General features: G+C 45.9%; 1 protein-coding gene across 1 annotated transcript in view; it reads left to right on the top strand.

Annotated features, from left to right (window-relative positions):
* The first annotated feature begins 1269 nt into the window (after positions 1 to 1269).
* Positions 1270 to 23023, top strand: part of LOC134413397 (KAT8 regulatory NSL complex subunit 1-like) — a 57095-nt gene continuing 35341 nt past the window's right edge. Inside the window, exons 1-3 of the mRNA XM_063147580.1 lie at positions 1270 to 1754; positions 14483 to 14624; positions 19717 to 19917. Of these exons, the coding sequence (XP_063003650.1) occupies positions 1270 to 1754; positions 14483 to 14624; positions 19717 to 19917 (828 nt within the window). The remainder of the gene's footprint in view (positions 1755 to 14482; positions 14625 to 19716; positions 19918 to 23023) is intronic.

The raw sequence follows: 23023 nt of genomic DNA, 5'->3' as shown, positions 1-23023 counted from the left end.
GCAAAAAGCCTTATTCACCGTGCTTAAAGCCATGGTTTAAAGTGTCTTCTGAACGGGGGCTGTTTATTTTGAGTAAACACTCCGGCTTTTTGAAAAGGATCAGGGTGACCATGGTCGATCCTTCAAAAATAATTGTTCAGCGGCTAAAACGGGGGCCTAAGCAGCTTGTGACCCTCCGGAAGAGGAATCACGTTTGCAGGGCTAACCCTTTCCCAGCAACACTGGCTGAGTTCGGACGACACGCTAATCAAGGATTGTTTCCTATTCTGTTCCTATTACGCCCCCCCCAAACTCAGCCACTATCTTCTCTTTAAAGAGGAGCTAACTTGTTACTGCTAGCATGATTACTTAGCGATTTGGGGGCTTTTCCCTATGCCTGTTCTCTCCTTCCGTAGTGCAGATGATTTGCTTGAATGGGAAAATTCTGGAGGAAGAATGCGTGAGTAGCAAACTATCTTCTTCTTCTTCCTCTTCTTCTTCCTAGCAGGCTTCCCGCGGCTGCATAACAGACAGGAATTCAGAAGGCGAGGCTTGCAGGAAAGGCTCCCCCTTCTGAATTCCTGCCCATTCAAGGCCCAAGAGCCCTAACCATAAGAAATAAGCGCCGCCACTGCTGCTAGCCCGGCGCCCGCACGCGCCTGTCTTGCTACATGACAGTCGGGAATGAGCACGCGCGGAACTGTTCTCACGAGAACGCCCAGCCACTCGTCGCGGCTACTGCGCACGCGCCACCCCGAGGTTCGGTCCGGGGCGGTGATGCTTTTGTGCGCGCATGCGTGCCCTTCGAGCTTGTCTCCTGCGTCGAAAAGGCGTGGCCGGCCGGCCTGGACGTGTTTCTGCGTACGAGCGTGGTGCGGCGCAACTCTTTGCTCACGTGCGGCGGGGGGGCGTGGCGTGGCGTGGCCGCCCGCGGAATGCGCACGCGCAGCACGGGCGCTGGCTGCCCCCTTGTCGGCCGCGGGGGCCCCCGCCAGCGCAGCGTGGCCCTAGTGCTGGCGCACGCGGACCGCTGTGCGTGCATGCGTGCGTGTGTAGCGCGCGCAGAGCTCGGCGCGGCCGCCCTCGCCCACCCCCTCGCGCATGCGCGCGCCGCGGCTGAGGCGAATCTTGGCCGGCGGGCGCGCGCTGTCTCGAGCGAGCTTGTATTGTCCCGGCTGGGAGCCCATGGAGAGCCCGGGCCCGCCCTGAGGCAGCGGCGGCGGCGAAGGAGCGGCCCGCCTTGAGGCGACGGCTCCCTTCATGGCGGCGGCTGCTGCGACTGGGCCCGCCATGGCGGCGGCGGCAGCAGCAGCGGCAGCAGCGGCGCCTGAGGAGGGGCGGCAGTGGCAGCGGCGGCGGCGGCGCCAGGCGGAAGCGCGGGCTCGGCAGGCCGCGCTGTGGGGCCGGGCGCGGAGCCTGTGCCGTCGGCTGCGGGCGCTGCAGGCCCGGCAGGTGGAGCGGCACGTTCGGCAGCAGCTGGCTGGGCTAGTGCGGAGCGCCGGGCGGCCGGGCGCGGGCCCTTCTCCCGCCGCGGGCCCCGCTCCCGCCGCGCTGGGTTCGGAGCTGCGGCAGCTGGCCGCCAGCGCCACCGCCCGCCTCCGCGCCGCCCAGCGCGCCTGCGACTCGGACGCCACCGACAGCGCCAGCGCCTCGTCGGCGGCCTCCTCCTGCGCCGCCTCCGCCGCCTCGGCCTCCTCCTCTTCCTCCTGCTGCTCGTCTTCCTCGGACAGCGAGAGCCCTGAGAGCCCGCCTGAGCGCGGCTCCGTGGACGCGCGGTGAGTGCCTGGAACTGGGCCAGCCCAGAGGCGCGGTGGGCGCCGCCGCCGGGGCAGCGGGGGAGGGCGGGGCGGGGAGGGGAGGGGATCGGGAGCCCCCTGCGCGGGCTGCCGAAGGGCTTGGCTGCATTCATTTGCTGGGTCGCCGCCCTCGTGGCTTATTCTCACACCAACCCTGTGAGGAAGGCCACGCCACTCTTGCCCACCTCCCCCCCACACCCATTTTTCTTAAAAACAGGCAGAGAATTGTGACTGGCGAGTTGACTCGCCCAAAGTGCAAAACTCCTCCTTGGCGTGGCCGCCTAACAGTTCACCATGTGGTAGCTCCGGTTACACGGAGGCTAGAAGGCTGTAGCCTCCGGCTGTGGGATGAGGCAAAACTTGCCACTCCTCTAATGCGACCTTATTTCCTCCTCCCTGAATTTCTGACCAATTGTGGAGCTGTCTTGAAACTTACCACCTTGTGGCCTCATGCTCTTGAGTCCTTGCTACAGTTGAAGCCAGCATGTGCTTCAGTGGCCGCCACAGACAGAGCAAGTTGTTATTTCAATGCACGCAGAACCAGTTGAACAAATTCTAGTCCAGTGATTGTATGTATGCAAGCAGTGTAGGGTAGTGGTTAACTGTCAGGCTAAGATGGGGAGATCCTGGTTCAAATCTTCTTTCATTCAGCCATGAAATTAGTTGAGTGACTGTGGCCTAGTTAAGAACATCAGAAGAGCCCTGATGCTGGATCAGACCAAGGGTCCATCTAGTCACTTGAGGCTCAGGTGACCTCGGTGGCACGGAGTGCCTTCTACAAACTCTGGTTGGTGGCCCAGCTACGCCCCTATCCAGACAGGGATAACCTGGCTTCAGTTGTCCATGCTCTGGTAACCTCCAAGTTAGATTACTGCAATGCACTCTACATAGGGCTGCCTTTGAAGACGGTTCAGAAGCTGCAGCTTGTGCAAAATGCAGCGGCCAGATTGATTTCGGGAACCAGAAGGTTCGACCATATAACACCTGCTCTGGTCCACTTGCACTGGCTGCCTGTATGTTTCCGAGCCCAATTCAAGGGGCTGGTTTTGACCTATAAAGCCTTACACGGCTTGGGACCACAATACCTGATGGAACGCCTCTCCCGACGTGAATATACCCGGTCACTACGTTCAACAGCTAAGGTCCTCCTCCGGGTGCCTACTCCTTTTTGGTGGTGGTCCCCAGACTATGGAACGATCTCCCTGACGAGGCTCGCCTGGCACGAACGCTGCTATCTTTCCGGCGCCAGGTTAAGACTTTCCTCTTTGCCCAGGCATATGGCGGCACATCTTAATCATCCACATGTTTAGTTTTTTAATGGTTTTTAATGCTTTATGTGTGTATGTTCTGTGTTTTAGAATTTTAAATTTTGTATACTCGTTTTTATCTTAATTTTAGAATTTTTGTAAACCGCCCAGAGAGCCCTGGCTATGGGAGCGGTATATAAGTGCAATAAATAAATAAATAGTCCAGCACTCTGTTCACACAGTGGACAACCAGCTGTCGACCAGGGACCCACAAGCAGGACATGGTGCAACAGCACCCTCCCACCCATGTTCCCCAACAACTGGTATATATTGGTTTGTACAGATGTATAAAGTCTCTCAGCGTAATCGATCTCACGAGTTTGTTGTGAGGATAAGCTCGGTTGAGGTAGAACTTTGCTTTGAACTCCTTGGAGGCTGTGTAGTGTTCAAAAAAAGTAAACTTGAATAAATGAATCAGTAGCTCTGAGGCAGTTTTAACCCCCATGGAGATAAGAACCATTTTCTTATTTTAGGTCTCATTCTTAATTACTGCCACACTGTTGTGAATGGGCTCCACTTTCCTTTAATAATATATGAAGTAGGGATCGGGAGCCTCCAGCCTGTGGCCAAATCTGCCCCACAAATTCCAGCCTGTGAATTTCTTTGGCAAGCTCTGTCTGTTCTTCCTCTTCTGTCGAAGGTTGTTATTTTATAATATGTCCTGCTTTTTGGTTTGAAGGTTCTTGAAGGTTCAGAATGAAAACGATTAAAACACGAAAACAGTCTGGCTAAAAACAGCAGAGGAAGATGATAAAATAGAAAGAGGCAATGGGTGTGGTTACTTCCCATGTTAGCATCAATTGTTTTGTGGGGCAGGCAACATTGGCATAGGAAGCGAAGCACGTCAGTCACTTCAATCATAAAGGTCTGCATAGTTAAAGCAATGGTATTCCCCGTAGTAACCTATGGCTGCGAGAGCTGGACCATAAGGAAAGCTGAGCGAAGGAAGAGAGATGCTTTTGAACTGTGGTGTTGGAGGAAAATTCTGAGAGTGCCTTGGACTGCAAGAAGATCAAACCAGTCCATACTCCAGGAAATAAAGCCAGACTGCTCACTTGAGGGAATGGTATTAAAGGCAAAACTGAAGTAGTACTTTGGCCACATAATGAGAAGACAGGAGACCCTGGAGAAGAGGCTGATGCTAGGGCAAGTGGAAGGCAAAAGGAAGAGGGGCCGACCAAGGGCAAGATGGATGGATGATATTCTGGAGGTGACAGACTTGACCTTTGGGGAGCTAGGGGTGGCGACGGCCGAAAGAAAGCTCTGGCGTGGGCTGGTCCATGAAGTCACAAAGAGTCGGAAGCGACTGAACGAATAAACAACAACAAGATATCACTAGAGTGGTCTTGGATTTTGCTGCGTGGAAGCAGCTCCCACAGGGTGAACTGGTCCAAATTATCCTTATTACTTCAGAAGGGTTGTAGCACCACTTCAATTCATCTTTTGCAAATAGGGAAACTGAAGCTAATAGAAATTGTCATGGAATTCACTAAGGATTTTATATTTGGGTATCTTATAATATATTTGTTGGCCATCACCCTGCAATCTATTGGATGAAGAGTGCTATATGCAGGATTAGATTACACATTTATAGATAATGTAAATTATTGAGTTAGGAGTATTACCCTGAATTGCTAACCTCTGCATTCAGAAAGTAAGATTCTCAGGATATTTCAGCCAAAATTCCTTGTTCATGATCCCAGGGTATTCACAGCTGTTATTGTCTGTCAGAAGATTGTTTTTTTTTTAAAAAAAAATCTTTCCTTTATAATTGAAACAAAGACAACACAAAAAACAAAAAACACCATAAAATTAACAGCAAAAATAAACCAGTATCAACAAAAAGTGGCCAATAAAAAAATTCTGAACCATCATTGGAATACAGTCAACAGAAAGCAAATATGAACCAATAAACATAGGAGCAATCATCATTTGAGGACAAAGTTCCTAAAAAGCCCGATTTTAGTTTTTCTCTTGAAGCTGTGTAGAGTCTGGTAGGCCTTCTGTGGGAGGGCAATCTACAGTGTTAACGCAACACCTGAATAGGCCTGTATTTTGCAGAAGTCTGTCATCCTTTATTAGGAAGAGGCACTGGGTCAGATGATGACCCAGGTTATAAGTAGTTGAGAGCTTTAGGAGTTAAAACAAGTAGCTTAAATTGATTACCTAGTGGTTCCTGTATTCAGTTTAAATAATAATAATTAATAATAAAAATAATGTGTCTTAACTAACCAAGTCCAATTAGCAACCTGCTGTTGGCATTGTGTCCCAATTGGAATTTCTCAAAACTTCATAAGGTCAGCCCCATGTAGAGCGCATTATAATAGTTAAGCCTGAGGTTACCAGAACATCAATCTGCTGGAAAGTTGCAATTCTTGTCTTGTTTGTGGTTTTGAGTTGAGAGGAGAGCCAAGAGCTCACATCTTACCAAGAGGTTGTTGATTCTTGTCGTTGCATCCTCTGATTCATTCCTTGATTGTGTAAAGGGATCAGGCATTGCCGTAAGTGAAGGGGTTATTGTTCATGTAAACAAATCTTAAGACAAACCCTCATTATAATCAACGTTTACTCAACAGCACTGGTACTGTTGGATTGCACCTAATGTATTTAACTGACTAGACAGGATTTGAACTGAGGTCTCTGCTAATTCCAAATTCTACCCTTTTCCGGGTGACTAAGGAGAACACCTAGGGTTGTAGATTTTTGGAATTGAATTGATCTGTAATAGATTACATTCTGATTGTCAACTAAAGCCTTTGCACAGGGCAGAACTTAAGTTATCTAACTTGTCAATTTTAGAAAGTAGCCTCTCCTTTTGACACAACTTATTTTAGAGTTCCATATTGTGTCACTTCATGGATTCATCCCCTGTGTGACATGCTGTTTGGCAAGTATGTGTTAAAGTGAAACAAAGAGCATCTGTGGCTTTCTCTGCCCTTTGGGAGGACCTTCATCTAAATTTGGACCAGAGCAATGTTCACTTGTGGAAGACTCAAAGCCAATGGCCAACATGGAACAGGTTAATGCGTTCTGGTTAAAGATCTGTTAGCACCATCTCTACTTAACAAGATTGAGTAGAAAGGCCACAGTGCTAGAAAAATAATATGTGGGTCACAGGGATTTGAATGGTGTATTTTGATGGTCTACTGGAGTTGAACCTGGGAGATCTTGGATGACTTTCAGTTTTACTTTTTGAACCAAGTTCCCGTGATGAGGACAACAAGATTGTAAAATTGCTTCTGTGTTAAATAATTCTATAGAACAGGTGTGATTATATGCAGTTTATTAATCTGGTGATCCGGCATATGGTAGTTAATGCTTGTTCTCAGATTTGGAAAATGGTTCCTAATTTTGTAGCTTTGCTCAAACAGCACAGACTAAGCTCCTTACAGCTGAAGTTCTTGTTTCCTGTCTAGGATGTGGCCTGATAGCACCTGCTGTGTTGTTACTATAATAATCCCTTATGGTTCAGAAACCCAGAATTTCTCACTATAAGTAACCCTGATTCCTATCAGGCTGAGACAGCAAACTCCGGTGTGCAACCTCTCAGGAATGATATCTGAGCATGTGGCAGCTAACTTCATGACAATAGAACGGGTGGGCAACCTGTGGGCCACTTGCAGCACGCTGTGGGAGCCCAAGTTGCCTCCCCCCTGCTCTGAGGCAGTGTGATTGTGCTGCAGAAGAACGCGCTTGCAGGGATGACTCCCTATGCACCCTCCTCTTCCTCAGCTCAGTGCACCTGTGATAGTCCACCAAACAGCTGTATGGCAGCCCATCAGTAGCTTGATTGCTCTGGGGAAGAGTGTGCATGGGAGTCATCCCTGCAGGTGTTCACTTCTGCAGCACAATCACAATGCCTCAGTGCAAGATGGCGGGGTGGGGAGGAAAGTCTCTCTAGGGAACCATGAGACTCATCTGAAGCAGGGCCTCAGTATGTTAAGTGTATCTCATCTTGACCACTGTGCCACAACTAAAATAAACTCCTACATAACAAAGGAAGCTGCCTTAATGCCAGTTCAGTTTATTTGTCCATCCGGCCTAGTACATTTGACTGATCAGCAGCGTCTCTTTCTCTGATCTTTCCCGTTCCCCCTGCTACTTGACTGTTTTAGCTGGAGACACCAGGGATGAACTTGGGGCCTTCTGCTTGCAAGGCGTGTGCTCTACCGCTGAGCTATAACCCCTCCTTGAAAGAGCCTGAAGAAAGCAATCTATCCATGTACCCCCTCAGAAGCAGCCTTTTTAACCACCTGTAATCATACTACACTGATCCAGCTGCAGTGGTTACCAGTAAACTTCTGGGGTCAATTCAAGGTTTTAACTTTAAAGTCCTAAACAAACTGGGCCAGAGGAACCACTTCTCATATTAGTCTGCCTGGGAACTCCCATTTCACCTCAGAAGCCCTTCCCCAGACAGTGTTTGATGTATTTATTTATTTATTTAGAGTATTTACATACCGTTCCCCATTGAAAAATTTCGGAGTGGTGTACAAGGTAAAATGAAAATAAAAACAGAATAAAACAGTTAAAACAAAATTTAAAAGAAGCAAAAACAGTAATCCATGGCTGCATTTTAAAGAAAGGCTTCTTGGAATAAAGATGTTTTCAGGAGGCGCCGAAAGGAGTACAAGGTTGGCGCCTGCCTGACCTCCAGAGGCAGGGAGTTCCACAGGAGGGGGGCCACCACGCTGAAGGCTCTTCCCCTGGTGGATTCCAATCGGAGGATGGATCTGTGTGGAACCACCAGGAGCAGGCCCTCGGATGACCTCAGTGACCGGGCAGGTTGGTAAGGGAGAAGGCGCTCTCTCTCTCAGGTATCCTGGTCCCAAGATGTTTAGGGCTTTGTACGCAAGTACAAGAACCTTCAACCTGGCCCGGTAGTGAATAGGCAGCCAGTGCAGTTCCCTCAGCAGAGGAGTTCCATGCTGGAAAGGGGCAGCTCCAGACAACAGCCGAGCTGCAGCATTCTGCACTAGCTCCAGCTTCCGGAGCAGCTTCAAGAGTAGCCCCACATAGAGCGCGTTGCAGTAATCCAATCTTGAGGTTACCAATGCCTGTACCATCGTGGTCAAGCTATCCCTGTCCAAGAGAGGCTGTAGTTGGCGAACCAACCGAAGATGGTAAAAGGCACTCCGAGCTGTGGCAGCTACTTGAGCCTCCAACGACAGAAATGGGTCTAAGAGTACCCCCAAACTATGAACCTGTTCTTTCAGAGGCAGTGCAACCCCATCCAGAGCAGGCAGTGAGCCTGTACAGCAGTTAGACATCACAGATAGGGCCTTTTCAGTTGTGGTATCCAGAATTTGGGACAGCCTCCCTGGAGTGGTATGCTTGGCTCTGTTGCTGCTCACTTTTAGGTTAACAGCATAACAGTTTTAGTTCAGTGGGTCTTCTCAAAGTATACTTTGAACTTCTCACAGCAGTTTAGATTTTTGTTGTAATTTTGTACATTTGTTAGCCACCTTGATTACAATTTAGAGAGGCAGGATAGAAATTCCAGAAATGAATCAGTAATCCAGTGTATGCCGATGTAAAGGGAAATGCATATATGTCAGCCAGGGAATCAGAAGACAAAAGGCCAAATGTGCCACAAACAGCAGTAACAAAACAAAAAACCACAGAATGCAGCCAGTATATCATCGTGCAGATACAGTCCGACTTATTATTGGTCAGTCAGTCATTCTATTTATTGTTGCTTTACAAATCATCATCCAGGATGTTTAACAAGTAAAGTAGAAAACAGTTAATGATCCAAATTACATTGATGGTTTTGCTTAATTTTGAGATGTGTTTATTTGCTATTCTTCAATATAGAAGATGCTGTAATACGCACTGAGTTTTTCTTATACTGGTTCATTACAGAAAGTGAAAAGGTTTGTTTATCTTAAATGTGGTTTTATGTAAGAGTTCATCGAGGTCTGATGTTTAGAAACATTAGTGGCAGTTAGACGGCTGGACAGGAAAACAACATTTGAATGAAAATAAATAAATCAGAATTACTATTGCCTGGTCCTGTTTTTTCTTCTTGAGTTCATTTAGGTTACAATCATGTATTTGTTTACCTGGGAGCAAGCCCTGTTAAGCTTGGACTTCTGAGTAGACATAAATAGGTTAAATTACGTTCAGGACAGGTTAGAATAAGGCTGCCAACATTGGGGACTAGATGGCTGTGTGTTTCCAGCCAGAATTAGTGCTACTCAAGTGACCAGGTAGATTGGTTCAGAGTTTAGTGTAAACTTTCTGCAGAATAGATGAGCTCTGATCAATGTTCCCAAATACTCTCCCATATGAGAGCCTGAATAGCCCTGGTGACAGTCCTCCTTGGGCTTGAAGGGACTGCTGTTGAATGCCAGGTTGGTGAAAGGGAAAACAGTAACCTTCCAGGACTTTGTCCTAGATGAGTGTGTCTGTATCACAGAGACCTGGTTGGATGAGACTGGGGTGGTGGTGGTAAATCTCTCCCAGCTTTGCCCACCTGGATTCTCCATGTTGCTACAGGCAATGCCTGGGAAGAGGGGGTGGTGGAGACGGAGTTGCAGTGATCTATCATGATTCTATCTTCATTCTTCCAGTTTCGAGTGTGAGTATCTGAAGGTGGGTGTTCAGAACAGATTAGGAATTTTGTTGGTGTACTGCCCATCCTGCTGCTCCAACAGTCTGCCTTCCTGAACTAGCCAACATGATCTCATGGTTGGTGCTGGAGTCTCGGTGGCTTGTTGTGCTGAGGCCAGCTTGTAAAGAGTTGCTCAGGAATTCATGGCCTCCATGGCAACTATGGATCTGTCCCAATTACTATCTAGCCTCACTCATTAAGCAGGGCATACTTTAGATCTGGTTTTCTGTGTAGGGTGGGGTGATGATGATGATGATCTAGGGTTGGAGAAACTTTCTCTAGTCATTGACAGATCACTACCTGGAGGGGTTTAGACGTGATGGGACTTTGAGCCTCTGTAGGGGCAGTGCGCTGATTAAGATAGTCCACCTCAGGAGACTGATGGATCCAAATGGCTTTCTGATGGCTTTGGGGGATTTTCCTGTCACCTCGGTCAGCAATTCTGTCAAAGCCCTGGTTGATCACTGGAATGCAGAAATGGCCTGGGTGGTTGAAATGATTGCTCTTGAGTATCCCCTCTCATGGCGTGAGAGACTAGTGTAATGTGATGTCAATTCGTATAATATTGATGGAAAACTTGGAACAAGCCCGATCGAACAAGGGCTGGAGCTCATTTGAAAGCCTATTCTGTGGCAATGAGTGTAGCGGAGAAATTGTTCTTCTCCCACACCATTGCATCTGCTCAGGGTTGCCCTAAGCAGAGCTTTCTTGAGTGGTCAAAGCACGCTCTGGCCCAGAAGAAGAGGTGGGCCACTTGATAAACCATTGTGACCAATTTGTGTGACATTTTGTTGAAAAAATTGGTGGTAGCTGTGACAACTTTGATTCCATAGTTGATACAGGTCCAGTGGATGTAACTTTCGCTCCTGCACATCCAATTAAAATTGAGACTTTTCAATTTGTACACTCTGAGGGTATGAACAGGATCCTTGGAGAAGTGAGGCCTACCACATGTGTGTGCCAAACTCTTGTCCTTCTTGGCTAATAAGAACAGCTGGGGGTGGGGTGGGGACTGGCTGAGTGGGTAAGCACTCTTTATGGCAAGGTGTGGTTTAGTCTTGCTTTAAGAAAACGCTGGTACCTTCATTTTTTTTTTAAACAAAAAAACCTCCCTGAACTATAATGGATAATTTCCAGCTGGTCTCCAATGTTCCATTCTTGGGCAAGGTGCTGGAATGTGTGGTGGCTTCTCAGCCTCAGGGATTTCTGGATGAAATGGATTATCTAGATCCATTTCTATCTGGCTTCGGGCCTGCTTATGGGGCAGAGACAGCTTTGGTCACTTAGTGGACGATCTATGCTGGGAGCTGGACAGGGAGAGTGTGTCCCTGCTAGTTCTGTTGGAACTTTTGGTGGCTTTCAATACCATTGACCATGGTTTCTTTATGAAGCATCTTGTCTGAGGTGGGACTGGGAGGCTTTGTTATATGGTGGCTCCGGACCTTCTCGGAGGACAGTCTCAGAAGGTGGTGCTGGGAGATTCCTATTCGACTCGGCCAGTGGTGTCCCTCAGGGTCCCATTTTATCCTCTATACTATTTAACATATACGTGAAAGTGCTGGGAAAGATTGCCTGGAGTTTTGGGGTTCACACCCAACTCTCTCCTTTCCATCTGAATCCAAGGAAGCTGTTCTGGTTCTAAATTGGTGCCTGATGTCAGTGATGGACAGGATGAGGGCAAACAACTTGAAGCTTAATCCAGCCATGACTTTTGGTCACTCAAAAGTTAGATCAAGGAAACAGGGATAACATCTGTGCTGGGTGGGGTTACGCTCTCCATGAAGACACAGGTGTGCAGTTTGGGTTTAGTCCTGGACTCTTCCCTGAATTTGTATGCCCAGGTCTCGATTGTGGCCAGGACCATCTTTGCACAGGTGAGGCTAGTGCACCTACTCTTCCTAGAGATGTCTGATCTGGCCAGGGTCATGGATGCCTTAGTTACATCCTGTTTGGACTGCTGTAACACGCTCTACATGGGGCTGCCTTTGAAAAATGTTCAGAAACTTCAGCCGGTCCAGAATGCTACGGCCTGACTGTTGGCCAGGCCTGGTTAGGGAGCCTGAGACTCACTTGTTACAACAGCTTCACTGGCTGCTGGTCTGTTTCCGGGCAGAATTCAAAGTGCTGGTTATGACCTATAAAGCCCCATATGCCTTGGAGAAGGCTGTCTCCTCCGATACAAGCCTGCCTGATTCGTAATCTTCTGGAGAGGCCCTTCTTCTGAGACCACTGTCTTCAGAAGTACGGTTGGTGGTGACCCGAGACAGGGCCTTTTTGGTAGCTACTCCCAGGCTGTACAATTCCCTCCCAAAAGAGGGCAGGTGTGTTTCTTCTCTCCTGTCCTTCTGCTGGCAGGCAAACACTGCTTTACTCAAGAAGGCCTTTGGCATGGAAGTGGGTCTGTTGGGTTGGGTGTTGGTTTTCATACTGTAGTTGTTACGTTTTTTGTATTTAATCATTTTTTTAATTCCTTTGTATTATTTTCAAAAATCACAACAAGAAAATGTAAAGGAAAGAAGGGAAGCTTATAATATTGCCATCCTAACATAAGGACTCGAATTAATTAATTTAGAGTTCCAATACATTGCAAAAAGTGACTACCGTATTTCTTCGATTCTAAGACGCCATCGATTCTAAGACGCACCCATTTTAGAGATGTTTATATGGGGGGAAAATATTCTGCCATGCATGGGGAGCGGATTGCAGGCAGGTAAGGGAAGAGATGTGGGTGGGGGCCAACCAGGGAGTACGTGCAAGGGCCTGGAGGCTTTACCAGCTGCCACCGCTTCTTGCAGGGAGCGGGAGGGGGTCATTCACAAGGCGCAGCTGCAAGTCCCGGAGCGCGTCCCGCCTGCACCCTGGCCCAGCAACTCACCTCCCGGGCGTCGCCTCCGTCTTCCCGGCCGGCACCGCTGCGCCTCCTCTGCTGCACAGAACCAGCAGCCGCAAGAAGCCGGCGGCGCCCGCCCGCCTTGCACAACCCTCCACGAGCCCTGCAGCGCCCGCCCATCCACCCTGGCCTCATGCGCAAGGCGAGGCGCGCGGCAGGCCCGACCCAGCTGGAGCCATATAGCCATGCCCACTAGGCCCAACCGGGCTGGCTGTGCTCGTGGTGCAGCGGGCACGGCCCGCTTAGGGCTCAGAGCTCCATTGGTGTGTGTGTGAGCCCTGTTAGCTCTGGGGAGCACAAATAGGCCCAGGGCAGCCGTGGATCGTCACTGAGGCCCCCAATCAGGCCAAGCACATTCCCCAGCCTACATGGTGAGTGCAGAGCTGCTTAGGTGCTCAACAAGCCCTTGAGCCGCCTGGGCATCGAGAGCAGGGTGGAGGGAGAACAGCGCACTTTGCAGGCGATTCTAAGACGCCATCAATTCTAAGACGCAGCCCGTTTTTAGAGATGTTTATATTGGGGGAAAAGTGCATCTTAGAATCAAAGAAATACGGTACTTGTTTTACAGAGCCTTGTTCTTTATATCTTCTTAAATGGGTCAATTTTAATGTATGAACTGTGACCAAGACCTTCTGTATTTAATCAGCTTTAGTTGTGTCTGTAAGCCAGCTTTTGGTAGGAAGTTGGGGTACAAATCAAGCAAATAAACAATTAAATAAATGATCTTGCAGGCACAGAGATTGTTTGACATGTCCTGTGTATGTTGTTTCTATAGTAATTGCAAGATGAATATTTGAGGTGGGGAGAAATGATGTGTTACAGTACGTGGGTGGCTTTGTATAAGCCATGGTGGGTTGGTTGTTCATGGAGAAAGTCATGGTATGCCTGACAGACAATTGGGCTTGTAGTGGCTTGTTCTTCCCCTCCTTCCCACATGCTCCTCCAGCTAGCTTCGTCATGTATCCCAAGGGACTTTGTGGCAAACCCGTCTTATCTTCCCCTCCCGCTCCTTTTCACATGCTGCCCCTAATACTGGAAGCTGCATATAGATATTGTTACTAGTAGCCCCTGATAGCCTTGTCCTCCATAAATTTATCTAATCCCTCTTGAAAGCTTTCTTAGTTCACAGTCATCACCACATCTTGTGGCAGTGACTTCCAGAGTTTAACTGCCTTAGGGTGCAAGCCTATTGCATTGATCATAAGCCTCTGAACTCAGAGGCTTACTGTCATCCTCTGCAGAATGGGAGGAGCAGCGGAGGTAATCTTCACCTCCTGGTCCTTGTGCCCTGCCCCCCCCCTTTTTTTTTTGCTATACTGGCGTTTTTTTTTTTTGCCCACCTAAAAATATTTCAGAGGGGAAGGGAAGGAGGCTGAAGAGGCCTCAGGATAGCTTGTATCTTGGCCCCTCTGATCTACTTCCCTTCCCGCTCACTGAAATGCTCCCTTCTCCAAGAGCAACCGGCATGGTTCTTTATGGGGCAGTGGGGAGGGGTCGGAGCTCTGATTCCCCCCTCTGAGGTTGGAGCGGTGTCTGTGATAATTCAGAGTATACTATGGCCCCTCAGAGTCTGTCTGGAGGCTATAGGATTGCTGCCTTAGTGGACTAGAATGTGTCATTAGTGATAAAGTAGCTGCTTGTTTTCCTTTGCTTCACCAATGAGATGGGGTTGATTTTATTCATCTTTTAAGGCATGTAATTTTTGTGGATAGAAATGTTTGATTTGGTAGGTTGGCTAGGAATACAGTTAGAGCTTCTCTTTAGGAAGCACTGATTTTTTGTTTATACCTATACTCTGTCACTTGTGTGTTCCTTGTAATGTTGACTACAAAAAGAAAATCAGATTGAAGTGTGAAAAAGTGGTACTAACAACATACAAATGCTTGCTTTTCAGACGACGCCTAGCGGAGCGCCAATGGGCGATGGAGAGAGCAGCCATTATCTGTCGGTGGACATGGCTACAGGCTCAGGTTTCAGATTTGGAGTATCGCATAAGGCAACAGACAGATGTTTACAAGCAACTCCGTGCCAACAAGGTAGGGCATCTTCATTCATTTCAGAAGGATCCTTTCTACTTTCTCTACTGATGTTTAGTCAGTGTACCTATTTTATTTATTGTATTGTTAATCCACCCAATAACAGACATTCTCTGGGAAAATTGCAAAACCAAAAAGAATAAAATACAAAACAACACTCAACACAGGAATAAATATAAGTAAATAAAAATAAATAAAAATAAATATATAATAAATATATCAGCTATAAAATATACAAACTCAACTGTAAAATGCCTTGAAGAAAAGAAAGGTCTCCACCTGGAACCAAAAAGTTAACAGTTTAGGTGCCAGGTGAGCCTTGTTGAGGAGAGGATTCCATAAACTGGGTGCCACAACTGAGAAGGGACCTTCTATAGTAGCCACTTCCCTAAATTCCTTCAGCAGGGGCACCTGGAGGAGAACCTGTGAAGATGACCTAAGGGCTTGAGCAGGGGATGTTGCTTTAGAATGATACTCCAGTCTCAAGCTGTTTAGGTATTTAAAGGTCAACACCAACACATTGAATTGGGCTAAGAAATGTACTGGAAATCAGGGCAGCTGACAAAGCACTGGCATCACATGATCACATCAATCAGTAGCCTAGCAATTCTGTTTTGAGCTAATTGAAGTTTCCAGGTCATTTTCAAAGGTAGCTCCATGTTGAACACATTGCAGTAATTCAACTGGGAGGCTAGCAGAGCATTGTTAATTGTCACCAGGCTATCTGTGTCCAGATAGGGTTGCAGATGGTCTGTCACCCTAAGCTGTTAAAAGAAACTCCTAGCCACTGAGGCCACCTGTGCCTCAAGTGATATTGATGGATCCAGGAGCACCTCCAAACTGCACACTTAATCTTTCGGGGGGAGTACAACCCCCTTCAGAACAGATTGAACTCTGCTGAGCTGGGCAGACGAACCACTGTTTTACTGGTCCTCATCCAGTCCACTACCCTGTTCAGGTACTTCCACTGGCGTCACATGATCACTTGAGTTAGATGAAAAGGAAAGGTAAAGCTGAGTGTTACCTGCATTTTTGTTTTATTTATGATACTTATCGACTGCTTAATATAAAACACCTCTAAGTGGTTAACATATAAATATAAATATTAGAAATACAATTAGATAAACTATTAAAACAATTTCAGTTACATTAACAATGCAGATACATTTAAAATACAGTATTAAAACAATTTAAAACTTCAGTAACAATGCAGAATAGTACAAGGATTAGTAAAATGGAGCAGCATATAATTAGTTTAAATTATTTACAAGCCAGAGAAGACTTTGGTGAAGAAGTGCATTTTCAGGAGGGCTTTGAAACATAATATATTTTATGCCCCCACAAACTGCATTTGGGGGGGAGTTTGCCAGAGGGTGAAAACAAGGTCTCCTATGAAGATTTTGTACATATACCTCTGCTGAGTATATATTTAGGGGAAGATGGTCTTCTAGGTATCCTGGTGCTATGTTGTTTAAGGCTTCGTATGTCAACAACATAATCTTCAACATGGCTTGGTAACTAACAGGCACCCAGTGTAGTTATTTTAACACAGGTGTTATGTGAAAATAGCTGGTCTCCCACTGAGCACCCTAGCTGATGTGTTCTGCACTAGCTGCACCTTCTGAACCAGGTACAAGGGCAGCCCCACATAAAGCATGTTACAGTAGTCTAATCATGAGGTTCCCAGTGAATGGATCACTGTGTGTAGGTTATCCCTATGCATGAACAGGCGTATTTTGATGACACCTCAGCCCTTATCTGGGCATAACCTCCCCCAGCTATTTCATGTAAATGTAGAATAGCACAGGGGGCAATATTGAATCCTGCAGAGACCTGGGACATAATTGCACAATGCTTTCTTGGATTGATGGCGGCGACCACGTCTGTCACGCAATAAGCGCAGTTGCATTGGTCCAATTCAGGCATGGTTTTTATTAGCTTTCCATGTTGACTGGGTCTTGAATTGAACACAACTCTTAATCCCCAGCTTGGTTCATCAGTCTCTCCTCTATTGCTGAACCTCCTCCAGGGTTTTCTCTTTGTGCAGGAGCAATCTTCTCAGATAGTAACAAGTGGGAGCAATCTTCTTGAATAGTTAACAGATGCTTCCAACCTGGGATGGGGAGCACATTGCAGTCCCTACGGAGTCCATGCATGGTGGTCACAGAAGGAGAGCCCCTACACAGAAATGCACTCGTGTTATTGGCAGTTCACAAAGCACTTGTTGCCTTTTGGATCACCAAGAGACTCGCATAATAGTTATGGATATTTACTATAGATTTGGTTCACTTTTTTTATCTTGCGAGTTCAGCACTGTGATAACCATGATACAGTTAATGTACAGTATATGTTAGGGCCCACACTGTGGTATAATTAGAGGCCAGCTGTGTGGTCCCATTCATCACGATACTTCCTGCAACAGTATGATTTTTAAACCAATCAAAATGAAGTTAATAACATGTTAGATACCGCATAAGTCTTGGCACATGGGAGTTTTCTTATATTCATGTTGGAAAAGCAGGCGTCTGGAACCATTGGAAGCTGTCTTGACTCCCAAAGAAAAAGACATGTGGTGGATATTTGGCTCTGTCTGGGGCTGGATTAAGGGCATCTATTGGCTGTAGCACTAAATAAACAAAAATGTACAGGAAGTTTACCTAACTGCAGATATTCTGATGTTGGCAAATGTACTTGCTCTTGGAAGATTAAGAGAAAGAGGAGGTGAGGGAATTTAACTGAATAAAAATCTCCCCACCGGAGAACCTCTAATTCTGAATCCAAGTTGTGCTTAAGAACATTATTATTATTATTATTATTATTATTATTATTATTATTATTATTATTATTATTATTTATTTATTTATATAGCACCATCAATGTACATGGTGCTGTACAGAGTAAAACAGTAAATAGCAAGACCCTGCCGCATAGGCTTACAATCTAATAAAATCATAGTAGAACAATAAGGAGGGGAAGAGAATGCAAACAGGCACAGGGTAGGGTAAACAGGCACAGGGTAGGGTAAAACTAACAGTATAAAGTCCGAACAACATCAAGTTTTAAAGGCTTTAGGAAAAAGAAAAGTTTTTAGCTGAGCTTTAAAAGCTGCGATTGAACTTGTGGATCTCAGATGTTCTGGAAGAGCGTTCCAGGCGTAAGGGGCAGCAGAAGAAAATGGACGAAGCCGAGCAAGGGAAGTAGAGACCCTTGGGCAGGCGAGAAACATGGCATCAGAGGAGCGACGAGCACGAGCGGGGCAATAGTGTGAGATGAGAGAGGAGAGATAGGAAGGAGCTAGACCGTGAAAAGCTTTGAAGGTCAACAGAAGAAGTTTATATTGGATTCTGAAGTGAATTGGAAGCCAATGAAGAGATTTCAGAAGTAGAGTAACATGGTCAGAGCGGCGAGCCAAGAAGATGATCTTCGCGGCAGAGTGGTGAACAGAAACCAACGGACTGATGTGAGAAGAAGGAAGGCCAGAGAGAAGAAGGTTGCAGTGGTCCAACCGAGAAATAACCAGTACATGAACAAGAGTCTTGGCAGAAGAGACAGACAAAAATGATCGAATCCTGGCAATATTATACAGGAAAAAACAACAGGATTTAGCTACTGCCTCAATATGAGGAATAAAGGAGAGCGAGGAGTCAAATATAAAGCCAAGACTACGAGCTTCCTTGACCGGAGTAAGCGTAACATCATTGACAGTAAGAGAGAATGAGAGATGAGGAGAAGGTTTAGGAGGAAAAACAAGCAATTCAGTCTTTGCCATATTAAGTTTCAAACATAAGAAGAGCCTTGCTGAATCAATCAAAGGCCTAACTGGTCCAGCATTCTCTCTGCACAGTGGCCAATAAGATGCCTATAGGTAGCTCACAAGCAGGGCAGGAGCACAATTTAGCACCCTCCTGCTCGTGTTCTCCAGCAACTGGTATGCAGAAACATTCTGCTTCTCATATTGGAGGTAATATGTAACCATCACGATAGCAGCCATTGATTTCTAAATCTTTATCCGCCTTGAAATCCTGTATGAACCTTCAATATTTCTGCTTGCAGTATCCATGTTGCTACCCCTGAAGGGCCTAGTGGTTAGATCAATACTTTCTCTTGTTTGCTTACTGCTGTTTTGTTTGTCCTGCGGAACATTGATTCCATCTGCACACCTTCGGCTCTGCCTCTTTCATCCTATCAGCCTTCTGTTACGTATAGATCTCTGACTTTCCTTTCTGCTTTTTCTTCCCTTCTGCAAAATAGCAGGCTTGTGCTGGATTGGGTTTGTAGAAAGGGCAGCTAATAGGAACTGCTGAGGTAGTGTTGCAGATCTTCCTGGCCTGATACTCAGACCTCTGTCCATCAAGATCCTTAGACTTCCTGTTGATGGTTTCAGGCCTCTGTCAATGGTTGGTTCAAAACTATAGCTTAATATATTTTTACCATGTTCCAGTACAAACTATATGTAGGGCTGCACAAATTATGGGGGGCAAAGTGATGGGACTCTTATAGGACTACATCAGGGGAGTGTAATTTGCCTTCTTCCTGACCTCCTAGGGTGTGAGTAGCAATTGGCTAGCAAAGCTCTTACCTTCACTTCCGCAAAATAGCAGACCAGAAAAGGTTGTCTTAAATTTGCATGAGAATTCCAATGATTGCCGATCAACCGCCTTCATTGTGGAGACTGTTCCCCCCCCCCCTGGTTTTTTGGGGGTTGGTTGGTTGGTATTATACTTGTGTTTACAATCTCCAAAGTTTCAGTAAGGTTAGTGTGATCTTAGTCACCAGTGTTGGGATGGAATTTCCTGATGACTGATGGTAGTTTGATTTGTGCTGTAGGGCACAGTGATGTTGGCAAATGTGGGTTAAAAAGAAATGAATTACTCAGTTGGAAGTTGTAATAAATAAGTAAATACTTTTCTGTAGTTCATTTTGTGAAAATATAAAAGTGGCCTCCAAAATGATTAGAGGATAATCCTATTTAACCCACAAAAATACTTTATGATTATGTTTTTATTTTGGATAAATGTGTTAACCACCTTGTGTGCTTTAGGGCATTTATAAGAGCTTCATACATGTGAATAATGTCTGTTTTATTCTGTAGGGCCCAGTTGTCCTGGGTGATCTCCAGCATGAGGATGTGATGAAACAGCAGGGTCGACTGGGTTCTGGAGCAGTGGTAAACTCCAGGAAAAATAAAGTACTGCCTCCGTCTTCCTCCCACCTGAAGGTGCCTACAGGAGACAGACAGTGTGACTTGTCTCCCTGCATCTCTTCCTACCTCCTGCAGAATGCAGAGAAACAGGTCAGTGTATAGAGAGAAAGCGTATGCTTCTGTTGCAAGGAGGAATGCTTATCCCCGCCAAAAGTATTGTGTAGTTCTTAAAATCTGCTTTGGTTAGTTTAGCTTGGAGCTTGAAAAAACCCTCATGTACTTGATTGCTGGCTGTTTAGAAATTTAACGCTGATATTAGAAAAATGTAAATGCCAAGGGCTTAGTGTCTAAACCAGGAGTGGGCAACCTCAGGGGTTCCAGGAGCCACAATCCTGCGGGCCCCACTCTGCTGAATGGTGGAGTCCTTCCAAATTTCGGCAGTTGCACACTATGGAGGGTTAAAAAGGATAAATTTAACTTAACCTTATATAGTGGTTTGCCACCAAAATATGCCACTAAACTGCCAAATTTTTGCTGCCTGCTGGCCATGTGTTGCTCACCCTTTGTCTAAACAATGAATAAATTCCAAAGTTCTCAGAATTTATATTTTCCTCCAAGCCTTCGATAAATTTATGAAATGTCTTGTCATATGTCCTGTTCACAAATAAGCTGCTTTTCATTCCACCTGGCTTCTCTTGCTTGCTGCTATTTCCTTGATTAAATGCAAATAAAATCTTAGCTTATATGTTGCATCTAATAACTGATTTGTGATCCAATTCAATGGGGAGTGATAGGGCATGCACAAGTGAAGTTCCTGGTGAATTGTGTCCCTGGCCTTTTCTCTTTATGTATATAATTTGCATTATTGTTAGAGGGGGTATCCGGACCTCCTGTGTTGTGTTGCGAGATCAATCTTACATGAGTTCTGGATGAACTGTAATAGTTTTCTCATTGGAAATCATTTTTCCCTAAGGACATCTTTTTAAAAATTTACACTTTACTTAATCCTAATGCTCAATGTGTATAATGCTTCCTTCTCTGCCTATTTGCAAAAGTCTGCTTACTATTTTTTCTAATTTTGCAAATGGGGAACTGAGGCTGAGGCATGCTAACGTATCTAAGATCTGAGTCTGAACTGGGATTTGAACCAACATGCAAAAATCGTTCTCCAAAACTACACTAGCTCTTTCATAGTGGCTTTCTGGAGAGAAGTGAGTGTTCCCTCTTACCTCTTGGCACATGATTTCCGGGGATGCGCATTGTTTTACTTTATTTTTTACTGAGCTCTCTCTTGCTAGTCTTTCATTTTCACCATGGCTTCTTTTTTTCCTCCTGGATTTCACAGTCATTGTGTCTGATAGCTGCTAGGGACCATAGTGATGGTGCCCATGAACTAGTAGTCTGAGGAATTTTGTTTAGTTGCTTTCCGTACTAACACAACAAGCTCCCAGTTCTTCCAAAGTTTTGTCCCATTCATCCTGCTATAACAGAAATGCAAAGCTTTTGAATAAAAAATGTTGTATCTTATTTCTAATTGTTCCTTGGGTTATCATAGAATGATAGAATAGTAGAGTTGGAAGGGGCCTCTAAGGCCATCGAGTCCAACCCCCTGCTCAATGCAGGATCTCACCTTTAAGCATCCCTGACAGATGGTTGTCCAGCTGCCTCTCGAAGGCCTCTAGTGTGGGAGAGCCCACAACCTCCCTAGGTCACTGATTCCATTGTCGTACTGCTCTAACAGTCAGGAAGCTTTTCCTGATGTCCAGCTGGGATCTGACTTCCTGTAACTTGAGCCCGTTATTCTGTGTCCTGCACTCTGGGATGATCAAGAAGAGATCCTGGTTGATAAAGATGGCTTTTATTTGTCACTTCAGATGGTGGGCCTTGTAGGATAGATACTAATTCCTGTTCGTAGGCCATGGATAAACTTGTTAATCCCAGTATCTGAACAGCTAGGAATCAGGTGCTTGCTTTGCACAGTCTTGTACATAGAAAGTAAAAGCACACTTGACTGAAGATAACATGAAATATTAAGTCAAACACTGCAATACTGTGCACAATTTCGTAGACGAAAGCCCCCATTGGACACAGTGAGGCATTCTTCTGAGTGTAGGCTATGAAGCACTGCACCAGCTTTTTCTAACCTGGTGCCCTCCGGGTGTGTTGGACTGCAGCTTCCATTATTCCCAGCCAACAAATTCCCATCCAATGACCATAGTGGCTAGAAATTATGGAAGTTTCAATCAAAGACATCTGGAGGGCACCAGGTTGGAAAAGGCTGCCGTACACATTGTTCTTTGAGAGTAGACTCTTAACATGTCAATTTCGTGTCAATTTGGGCAAAATAAATTGTCCGGTCTTCCAAGAGAGACTTGTTGTGGCCGGTGTGAAATATGAATCAATACGTGTACATATATGACTTTTTTCCTACTAGAAGGATTTGGGTTCAGTGAAATTCTATAATCCATGTTCACGGCTTTTAAGGTTGAAAGGGGGAGGGGAGTAAAAATGCCCTAATTAACTAAATATTACAGAGCTGAATTCTTCAATAACTAGTGCTAAGCCTATGTTACCTTGGGCACTACATTCCTATTCCTTTCTCACTTTTTTGCCTTTCAGTCCCCTCACTACAGAGGGGCTCATGAATAATTCAAACGTGGCTCATGCATAGTGAAGCTCCCCTCTGAAATGTGCATATGGCCCACCCCGCCCTTCTCCATGCCTCTATTGGCCACTTCACATGCATACGCACACACACCCCCAGTGGTGACAGCCTAACCACACAGCTGGGCTGAGGCGTGTTTTCACGCTACACTGATTGGCGGAGCATATTTATTTCTCCATTTATTGGATTTATATCCTGCCCTTTTTCCTCCAAGGAACTCAAACATAATCCTCCTCCTCCACTCCATTTTATCCCCACAACAACAACTCTGTGAGGTAGGTTGGGCTGAGAGTCTGTGACCGGCCCAGACTCATCCAGTGAGCTTTCATGGCCGAGTGGGGACTAGAACCCGGATCTCCCAACTCCCAGTCTGCCTTGCCTATGTGGTGTGGAGCAAAGTAATTGCTATTAAAGCTTGAGCTTTGAACTTTTTTTAAGTTTTAAAATTTTCTGCACATTTACACATCTAAGCTTCAGTTTAAAACAAAAAAATGAGCAAAATTGGTTCTATCAGATCTCTAGTCACAAGCCTTACACTGCCGTATTCTTATATACCGTATTTCTTCGATTGTAAGACACAATCAATTGTAA

This window comes from Elgaria multicarinata, chromosome 1 (assembly GCF_023053635.1).
Source record: "Elgaria multicarinata webbii isolate HBS135686 ecotype San Diego chromosome 1, rElgMul1.1.pri, whole genome shotgun sequence".
NCBI classification, from domain to species: domain Eukaryota; kingdom Metazoa; phylum Chordata; class Lepidosauria; order Squamata; family Anguidae; genus Elgaria; species Elgaria multicarinata.
The sequence above is the reverse complement of the archived record's forward strand: the minus strand, read 5'-3'. Positions and strand labels throughout refer to the sequence as shown.